This window comes from Camelina sativa, chromosome 3 (genome assembly GCF_000633955.1).
Source record: "Camelina sativa cultivar DH55 chromosome 3, Cs, whole genome shotgun sequence".
Lineage (NCBI taxonomy): Eukaryota > Viridiplantae > Streptophyta > Magnoliopsida > Brassicales > Brassicaceae > Camelina > Camelina sativa.
This window is the reverse complement of record NC_025687.1, coordinates 6,017,773-6,028,619: the sequence shown is the minus strand read 5'-3', so window position 1 is coordinate 6,028,619 and position 10,847 is coordinate 6,017,773. Positions and strand designations below refer to the sequence as shown.

The 10,847-nt window shown below is 35.6% G+C and overlaps 2 protein-coding genes across 2 annotated transcripts; both read right to left on the bottom strand.

Moving 5' to 3' along the window:
- Positions 1,927–3,878, bottom strand: LOC104772183 (piriformospora indica-insensitive protein 2). Its single transcript, XM_010496828.1, has 2 exons — positions 3,553–3,878; positions 1,927–3,049 (listed from the first exon to the last, which is right to left on the bottom strand). Exons 1-2 carry the CDS (start codon positions 3,766–3,768, stop codon positions 1,994–1,996), a joined length of 1,272 nt encoding a protein of 423 aa, XP_010495130.1. The 5' UTR covers positions 3,769–3,878; the 3' UTR covers positions 1,927–1,993.
- On the bottom strand, positions 4,181–9,287 carry LOC104772171 (protein CROWDED NUCLEI 2-like). Its single transcript, XM_019243431.1, is given in 10 exon segments — positions 4,181–4,592; positions 4,733–4,910; positions 5,148–6,402; positions 6,405–7,053; positions 7,348–7,431; positions 7,519–7,581; positions 7,583–7,790; positions 7,875–8,128; positions 8,336–8,545; positions 8,848–9,287. Coding segments are annotated over 10 exon segments (3,462 nt in total). The 5' UTR covers positions 9,178–9,287; the 3' UTR covers positions 4,181–4,361.

The following is a 10,847-nucleotide window of genomic DNA, read 5'->3' as shown; positions in this document are numbered from 1 at the left end:
AAACCGAACCGAACCGAAATTCTTCAAATACCCGAATGGTTAGTAAAAATCTATATCCAAACTAACCGAAACCGAACCGAACCGAACCGACAATTAAATGGTTAACCGAAATATCCGAAAACCTAGAAGATATCAAATATTATATACTTAATATTATGCAAAACTATAAAATAAACTTAAAATATAAATTATTTCTAGATTCAAAACAATTAAATATTTTAAATAATCAATATATGTAAATGTTATTATTTTGAATTTACAAAGTTAAATACTATTTTGTAAAATTGAATCAATATTTTTCCCTTTTTTGTATTTTTGTTATTGTATATTTGGTTAATTTTGGTTATATTCGGTTAGTTTTGGTTATATTTGGTTTATTTGGTTAATGTTAATATAATTTATGTTAGTTATGGTTATTTATTTAAATAACCAAACCGAAACCGAACCGAAAGAAACCGAACCGAACTAAACCGAAATTTCATAAATATCCAAATGGTTATTATATTACTATATCCAAAATAACCGAAACCGAATACAACCGAACCGAAACCGAATGGTTAACCGAATGCCCAGGCCTAAGTTCCACACACACAAAACATATCTCGTTTCGTTTTTTCGTTGATTAAATTTGTGATGGATAATTTATCAAAAAAAACATTTGTGATGGAAATGACAAATGAGATACGACAAGATATATAAAAAACCAAAAGTCATGTTTGAGATCTTCCGGATTCTACTAAAGACCAAAAAGGAGGACATTAAAACAATATCTTATTTTAATTATGCATGTATTAGTATTCATATGTAATATACTAATACTTCATTTTTTTTTAAAAACACTATTATCTCAGATATAAATGTGAAAATCTCACTTCTTTGCTACCTTGCTACATCATCCACAAACAAAGATTTCTAACTTTTTCCTAGTTCATTTGTTATCTACCTCTTTCTCTATAATCATGGACATCGATGAATAACTAAGGACTAGGTAGGAGGAGCCTAGGATTAACAAGATTTATGTATTTTCGATTTATAACCAATGTATTAAGTGGACTGGTCCGATAGTTCAAACTTGGAATTCCAAAACACCACCAAGTCGATCAAAACTGTTTTTAAAGATCGGTGTATTGAAAAATGAACAAGAGATGGCCTACGATGTCTCAAACAACAAATCAACTGTTTGATTTCATTGGACTCTTTGTAACGTTTGAGAAGTGTTTCTGTGAATTTTTTATTTGTTTGTTGACATTATCTCGTTGGAAGAAAAACATTCAGACACACTATTCGTCCCATCAAACCAACAAGTTAGTAAATTTCCATATTTAGTTGTGTTCCTTTGTTTTGTTTTTGTTTTTGTCCACAATTCTAGAACATTTTGGGCTTCTTTCCAGGTGCCTTCACATTATGTGTTCTTCTTTCCCATAACACTGCATATGATTATCTTATCTCACGTTTATTTATATAATATATAAATGATCGATCGTCTCTTTATGAGACATGGCGAGAGCAATTATTCGTGTCAAGTCTAAGTCTATATGTTGGCATCTTGCTCGTACTTTACTCCGTAGCACTGTATTAAATAGTTTCCTACAAACCTTTTTTGTTTTCTTTGTTTAAGAGCTTCATAGTGATTCATCATCCTTCTTCTCTAAAAAATGCATACACAAATATGAAACTTTAAATTTATCAAATCATCGTTAAGGCCCATGAGCGTCGTGCTAATAACGCGAAACCTGCATGGGCCAATTTTTCAAATTTTATTTAACACCTCAAAATCGGCCTAATAAGACTTTTTTTTTTTGGAGGTCGTCCACATTCATAACGTTATACCATTACAATAAAAGAAATTTCGATGAGATTGATAAATATTCTTACATATTTACCAAAATGAAAATTAACATAAAAATGTAGATAGCTTGAGGAATCATGACTTCAACTCATCTTTCTAGTTTCACGTTTGTTGAATCGCCAAAGTTGTCTTCTTCATACTATTCTAAGTGCATGGCTTCACCCCAAGAGGAAGTACATGTTTATGAGATTCTGAGATCACCATCTCAAATGGTTGGCAAAGATTTGGATTCTTTGAAGCTTTGAATCTTCTTCCCATCTTCTCATAGAACTTTCTAGAGAAACTAAGCTCACCTGTTAAGTTGTTTCCATCCATGTATAGAGCACCAAGACAAGGCAAAGCCTCAAGCTTCTTTGATGGAACATAACCGGTTAGATTGTTGTTGTTCAGACCAAGAAACCTCAAGCTTTTCAGGTTGGTTAGACCAGATGGAATCTCACCTCTCAACCCCATTTTGGATAAATCCAAAACTACCAAATTTTTCATCTTTTCCCACTTTGTTTCCATCATATCCTCTTCACCCATTGGATTGTTTGATAACACCAACTCCGTTAGTGATTGAATCTTTTCAATGTTATTGGACAGCCCACCATAGATTCTGTTCTTCCTCAGATCCAAAAGTGTCAAATTCTTCAATAGCTCTAGTTCTTGTGGTAACTTCCCTTCTATGAGGTTATTACTTAGGTCAAGCTTGAGCAATGAAACCAAATCTCCAACAGATGAAGGCAATGTCCCTGAGAAAGAGTTGCGGCTCAAATCCAAGATCAAGAGGTCTTGTAACCCACTGAAACAGTTTGGTATCATTCCCGCGAATGAGTTCCCTGCGAACACAAGCTGCTTTAAACTCTTTAGGTTGCAGATACTCGCCGGTAGTTCTCCATCGAACCTATTTCCGAGAACCACCAAAGACTTCAGCTTCGTGAGATTGCCAATTGTATCAGGAAACTTCCCAATGAGACCGGGATTAGATCTAAACTCAAGTGATTCTAAGTTGGATGCAAAGTTTATCCAGCCCATTTTAGCTATCACCATGGGAGAGATAAAGCAGTTGAAGAAGGAGAGAGATCTTAAGTGCTTGAGCTCAAATAACTCTGGCCTTATCTGAAGACTTGAGGAGCAAGCAAGTGAGTTATCATAAACAAGCCCTAAACTTAAACCTGTGACATACCACAAGTCATTGTAGATGTCACACGAAACACCCTGGAACCAAAACAAAAATGTTTATTGTTTTTTTTTCAATGTTTGGATTTTCGGAGGAGCACTTAGCTGCAAATTAAAAAAATGATTGGTGGGCCAATGAACATATAATTGTAACAACCATTGAAACATTTAAAGAAACCCCAAAAAAGAGATGTTACATGAAAATAGGATTCACTTTGTTGCTTTGAAGCTTTAAACTTCACTATCCGATTATGGAAATTTTTCAAAGGGGACAAAGCATTTTGAAGAGTTATTTGAGACAGCTAGAAAACAAAATCTTTACACAGCATTTCACAATCTTTTTCGAAGTTAAGTTTGAATGATTCAACAACATCTAAAGCTCAAAAGTTTCTACATCATCATAAGCTCAAAAGTTTCTACAACATCATAAGCTCAAGCTCTTCACTATCTTCAAGAGTCTATGACAATTAAGGACTTAACCATACAAAACATGAATGTAAAGAAACGAAACAAAGGGTTTTAGGAAAGATTGCAATAAAAACCTGAATTGGAGTCCAACCACAAGGATCAGGATAGAGAGCAGATCCGTTCCAAGAATCACCAACAAATCCTTGAATCGCAGAGTACAAGGCTTCTCGTTCTCTTTTGTCCATTGGAGCTTCTTGAGAGTCAGTTACTTCAGGTAATGATTCATCTCCGGTACACCTGAATAACAGAGATAGTAAGAGAACAGAGTAAAAGAACGTTTGCCACAACATTGTTTGTTCCCACAGAGAACAAGAACAGGAGAAACAGAGCGTGTGATGTATATTGTCCTCTTTCTATTTGGGTTTTGGGTTGGTTCTTGTTATTATTTATTGAAAGGAGAGCAAGAGGTCGTTGGGAATCAATAGCTTTTCTCATTACAATTCAAATGGTTAAAAAGTAAAAGAAGAGAAATTTGGTTACATGTTCCTCTTTTGTCACATAAAGTAAAGGTTTCATTTGTTCCCATAACCATACATACATGCACATATGGAACTTTCAATACATATAACATACAATATGTATATGTAATAGAGCATGCAGAGAAGCACAAATATCAAAGCGTTATTGAATTTAATGTTGACAAAGATTTTTCTTTTAATGTTCTGCTTTTCTGAAACTAATCCTTTGACATTTATTTATTCGTAATCAATAATATCCTTCAGGATTCTGGCTTTTATGTTCTGTCAATACGAAGTACATCATTTAAACACACGCCTCTGCTTCTAATTCTCTAACTTCAGTACTGCACCCCCTACCAAAAGGTTTTCTTTGGATCCACGAAGCTACAAATGGTTTTACAAAATAAATGTGAAAGTAACATCTCCTAGATCATCCAAATCTTCTTTCTTATGGATCCTTCACCGGGTCTTGGTGATTCATCATCATCATCTTGAACTTCATCTTCTTCTTCATCTCCATCTTCATGTTCCTCATTTACTGTTCTCCGGTTCTGACCATCTTCATGGCTCATCGTGATATTAGCTATTGGTTCCGCATTTGCAACTGAAACACCCCCATTGTTATCAGCAGTAATAACATCTGCCAATGTTTCAGCCTACCATAGATATAACCAAATTATTAAGCACATATAATTGTTTTTCCTTGTGCTAAATTTATCGGCAAGGTTTTGGTCATCCAAAACAGTTTTGGCAAGACGCACGTTGTAAAACTCTTAAAAAGGGAAGTCTTTCTTACCATCACAACTCTCTCCACCTTAACTTCTGAAGTTTGTAATCTTCTAGCTCGAAGTGACTCCACCACCGATTCACAAGTTTCTTCCACATTGTCCTTTGATGGCGCAGAGGGAACAATGTCTGCATCATCTTCACCACCAAATGCCGTATCTTCAACATCTGCTGGATCTTGGTCTACACTGTTCACTCATAAGATTTTAGGCAATCAATGAACAAAATTAAGACACAACAATGTGAATAATAAAGGCTATACTACACGTATATTATATAATAGTGATGTTGGACTATACTTTTTTACCTACCGAGCTAAACTAATGCAAGGGTCCTTTACTCTCTATCTCGACATATCCTAATTAAAATCATGTGAAGCTACAGTAAAGCCTTAAAACTCAATGTCACAATGTTAGGTAACTTACGTCCTGTTCCGCCTCAGATTGTAGCGTCTTTGGCCAGGGGTTTGTGGTAAGACACCAACTGTCTGTTGTCTCTTGCGTTGTCCACCCGTAGCAGTATCCTCAATATGCTGTCTTTTCCTTCCACCTCCACCTGTTGTCTTCTCGCTAGTAACAGACACACGACCACTCAATTCATCTTTAAATGATTCTTCAGGGCCTGCATGCTTGACCGAACTTTTATGATTCAAAGGAGCTTTGGTTTTTCTAGGTCTGCCACGTCCGTGCCTCGCACTTTGAAGCTCAGACAGCTGAGAACCCTCAGAAATTTCTTGTACTCTACTGTCTGTATATTCCTCATCCTCCTCCGGAATTGAGCTACTAGATGGAAGTGGTTGAAGATCAATTGGCGGAGGCTTTTCACATTTTGTTTTCATATTAACTGCCACTGAGGAAGATGGACGCTGGTCAGACTTGCTTGTGTTAATCCCATGTTCAGCTCTTTTACTTGGTGAGAAAATTATTGAAGTGCATTTCTGCAGTATCGACATGTTGGGCCTTCTAGATCCCCCACTTCCAGAGGCATCCCCGTCTTGAGATTTCTTAATATTACAAGAGTCAGACGCATCAGAGCTCCCTGGAAGATCACTCAGAACTCTACTAGGTGGTAGTATAGCTTCTTCTTCATTATATGGTAGTTGGAGATCAGAGAGTACAAAATCATTCGCCAGTTGCCCACAATTCCCACATACCTTGAGCTTTTGAACAAATGCTAGAAAGCGAGATCTTTCACGGGCAAACACTTCCCTACGTTTCTTGAGGTTGATGCTGAGTGTACTAAGTTCAGTGATGTCATTATGCATCTCTAATTGCTGCTCTTTCAGTTTCTTTTCGTGCTTTGCAATCTCTTTACTATCCTTTTGGAGAGCACTTCTTTTGGACACCATTTCTTCCATCTCCCTATTCAAAGCCTGCTTCTGGTGATTGATATCACTAAGCTCTTTCATTCTTTTGTCCTCGAACTCAGTCAGTCTGGTTTGTAGATCTTCCTCGTCTTGTTCTTTCCTTTTCTGAAGTTCAATTTCAAGATTCCTTCTCATCATTTCAAGATCCTCAATCACCTTAGATTGCTCAAGTTTGGCTTTTTCATGTAAAGTTGAGCGTTCATGTTTCATATTGGCTTCAAATGATGCCCTCTGCAGTCTAATATCATCCAATTCCTGCATTATCTGTACCCTCAAAGCACTCTCTTCTTTTTCCAATCTTTCTCCTTCCAGCTGAACCTCTCAAACTTTGCTTTTTCTTCAGACATTCTTAGTTGCTCTTTCCTGTATTCTGCTTGCTTTTCGTCCAATATTTCCCACTCCTTTTCAAATCTCTCTTTCTCTTGCTTCAGATTTTCAACTTCCTTAGAAAGAAACTCCTCATGGAGTCTACATTTCTCTATCTGGGACTTGAGTTCGGACTGCAGTCTCAAGTATTCTTCCCTCTCTTCTTTCTTGATTTCAAGACTTTTGCATTCTTCTTGGATCCATTCCTCCTTTTTCATCATCTCAGATCGGATTTTTTCAGTTTCTTGCTGTAAGTCTTCCAGACTATCCTTATCAGAAAGCAACTGTTGCTTTTCCAAACTTAACTTTTTCTCCTCAGCTTGTATGATTTTTTCTTTTTCTTTGATAGTTTTTGACTTTGCTTCGAGGTCCATCTCCTTTTCATTCACTCGGTCAAACTTCTTATTCATTGCTTGACTCCTTTTCTGGAGCTTCTCCTCACTGTGATCAATTTCAACTTTCTTTCGTTCAAGTTCTTCTATCTTCCTTTGGAGTTCCTTGTCGAGAGATTTTCTTCTTTCCTCACATTCCAGTTCAAATTCCAGCATCTTAGCAGCCAATGCCTCTTTCTGATCATCAATAAGCTTTTGAATTTCTGTCTGTTCAAAGAAACCAAACCAAAGCTTTAATAATTATAAATTCCGAAACAACGAAATCTATTTACATGATTCTTAATTCAAAGCCATGAACTGAATAGGTGCATTGTTGTTAATAGAAGATTATATACAAGCCGTCACTCAAACTTGTTCATCACCAGATATGCAGTGTTCCTACAAATATGGACTAAATAGAGAAAGAAGGCTTGATATCACATTATTATGTTCATTATTCTTTTATATTTCCACTACATAAACAGTGTTCAACAAAAATAAAAAGCATACCCTTAGACTTACCCCTTCTCTAGCAATGAGCTTCTCATCAAATGCTTGTAACTCCTTTTCCTTTTTCACTAGCACACTGTGGCGTATGTGAGCTTCCTAGGGTAAACACAACCATAAGCAAGTCATATAAGAATAATACATAAGATTAAAGAAGCCATTTTCACATAGTTATAATAAACTCACATTCTCTTTTGTAGTCAATTCTTCTAATCGTTTAGCTATGTCCTCTTCGCTTTCCTTACACTTAAGACATAGACAAATGAACCTTTTTATTGGATTCTTCAAGTTCCTTTTCTTTTAGCTTCAGTTTGTTTTCTTTTTCATTAATCTTTTCCTCTCTTTGATTCAGGCTTCTTTTTTGCTCAGACATTGATTCTTCCTTTTGTTGAAGCTTTTTCTCCCATTCATGAAGGTACTCTCTTTGCTTGTGGAAAGTCCCTTCATATGGTTCTCGCCTGTGGTGCAATAACAATAACATACACGTAAGACTCACAAAAATAATTGAGCTTTTCAGAAGTATATCTAATATTTTTATTTACTCTTTAGCAAATGAAACACGCTCTTGTTGCAGAACACTTTCACGAGTCTCCACTTCCTTCAATCTCATTTCCAGCTCGGAGCGCTTTCTAGTGGCCTCTGCGAGTTTGCTTTCAGCAGAGTAAATCTTGTTTTCCACGTCTGAAGATCTCCCGTTAACACTAGCAACCAGAGCGTTTGCTTCAGCTAATTTAGCTTCAGAAGTGAGCCTTGTCTCGCTATTCTCTTCTTGAACTTCACGAAGAGCCTTTTCAAGCTGCAAAAAAAAAAAAAAAAATACAGAAAAAAATAGATAAATCTCTAAGAAATTCAGAACACAAATGTAGTAACACACTACCTCAGAACAAAGAGTCTAATGTTTTAAGGAAGCTAAGCAGAAAAGAGGAAACCCAGACATCAATGTGACAAAGAACAAACATTAAAAAAAAAAAAAATCCATAATGTGAAATCCAAAGTATCATACCTCTTCCACACATTGCTTTTCAAGACTCAAGGCTTTTCTCAAGTTTTCTTCACGTTGTTCGATAGTCGTCAACGCATAGAGATGTGACGACTGTTCCCTTTTAAGGATTTCTTGAGCTTCTTGGAATGCCTGAATTAGCTGTTCATGCTTCGAAGCCCACTCTTTGTTCTCCATGAGAAGAAGCCCCATATTGTGCTGGTAGCCATATAACTGCACAGAAGAAACAATGCTAAAAGATTGAAGCCTTTATAGTTGTGTATTTATAAAAAAGTGATAAAAAAAAAAGGAGAAAAAACACTCATTTCAACTCTCGGACAGCTAAAGGTTACCAATTGCCTCATAAACCCCACGAGAGCAGCATATCAACCCAATTTACATATCTACATTATCAGTTTTAACCCAAATGTTCTACTTGCAGCTATGGTCCTATGGATTCTCAAAGAAATAAAGCAAACCCAGCAACAGAATAATATCAAATCATACAAAATAAAGGATTCATAAAAAAAGGTTACCTCTTTTTCGAGCGTCGAGACCTTTTCAAGAAGAGCTTCTCTATCTTTCTCCTCCATCGAAGCCTCATTCAACAAACCCACCTCCCTAAACCTTCTCCAATCACCCATATCCGTCGTATCATCAACCTGAACTCGAGGAACGACTTCTCCGGTGAGTGATCCAATCGGAAGCGGCGGAAGAGTCGACATTACTAGGTCATCGCTGAAAGCAACCGCTTTTCCTTTTCTATCAGCGGTCCTTGGGTTAGTAACACCGCCGATTTTGTGCTTCTCGCTTCTCGGCGTCGTCATCGCCGGTGACATCCACGGTTTCTTCTGTGGCGTGAACATAGTTTGAAATTGAAACTAACAACAACAACAACAACAATTTGGAACCCTAATTTCCCAAATTGAAAAAAAAAAAAATCTCTCTTTTCTTCTGTCTGACAACACAACGGCTTTATGAAACTTTAAATCCCGATTAAAAAACAAAAATAATAGTAAAGTAAAATCGAATAGTGAAAATTGTAAATAGTCGTCGGTTAATGGGTAAAAATGGTAAATACAGCCGCGAAGAATACGGATTTTGTTATCATTTACGATGTTGTTATTGGGCCTAAAAAATAGTTTTATGTAAATCTGAGCTAGAGCCCAATATAATTACTAACCCATAGAAGCTCAATATTATATGATGTACTACCTACCAGTCTAGCACGTTAGAGTTGAAAGATAATTAAAAAAGATGACCACTTGACCGCAACGGACGGCTGATGTGATCATGTGAAAGTGAAATTTTGTTTGTCTTGTCTTTGTTACGTTATCTGAAATTAAATATTCTTTTATGCATCATTATTGTCAAAAAGATTATGACTATTACTATTAAATTACAAGTTAGTTAAATGTTCCGTTGCTCTGTCACACATGAGATGAGATGATGTGTTTGAATAGTCGCGCAGCCATATGATAATGAGAGAAGTAGGTGAGAGAAGTATTTGCTGTGCAGATGTGTGACTATATTAATCGCATGAACATATCGTGGTAATATGTAATTAATTATTTTAAAACAATATCAGATCTGATCACATGTATGTAAATCATGGACTGTGTAGCGTAATAATATGATGTTTAACTATGGTTAATCAGCTCTTTTTAAACTATGATTTAAGTTCATGATCGGTTACTTGAGTTATAATTAAATTGAGACTATGGAAACAATAGTAGTATATTATTATTTGTTTAATAAATTATCACTAACTAAAACATGCAAAATAACCTAATATTATTTGTTGTGCAGCTCAACAAGTTCGGCACACTGCTGGAGCTAGATTACAAAATTGTTTAGCCAAACTTTAATCATTCATTGATATTAAATATTTAAAATTAATCCGCATTATACCAAACTGGCTATAGATTATGAGGTGGAAACTAATTTTCACATGTGTTGCTAAAGAAAGAGGGTCAGAAGATCAATTTAATAATCAGGAGATCGAACCAGAGATAGCCTTCTTATCTGGCGAGGATCACTGAATATCAATTATTTTTAGTTTGATTGATAATAACAGTAAACAAAAATATACTAATACCAGTCTAATTCTTACGTTTAAGATTAGAATCAATCAATTTAAACATCAAATTTAATTCACTAATCTTCTTTAGAACATTAACATTAAGAGGAAGACACCAGTATACATTTCCTCTCTTCTTGACTCTTCTCTTTTCCAAGAAGTTTTCAAAAGAAATATTTATTAGTAACCATCCATCAACGACTTACGACTTCGTCGACGGCTCATTCACACACATTCGTTCCTAAATTTCTTGAACAAGGAAACAAAAATAGCAAAAATCGACAACTATAGTTTGAAATCATTATTGATTCTTCTCAAGACTTTACAGTTTGAAATCATCATTGATTTTACTTTTTTCATTTTTGCCAACTATACATTGTTTACAAACCTATTTTTTTTTTTGTTAGTTACATTTTCACTGAAATAAAAAAATTACTCAATTCCTTCGTACCAAGA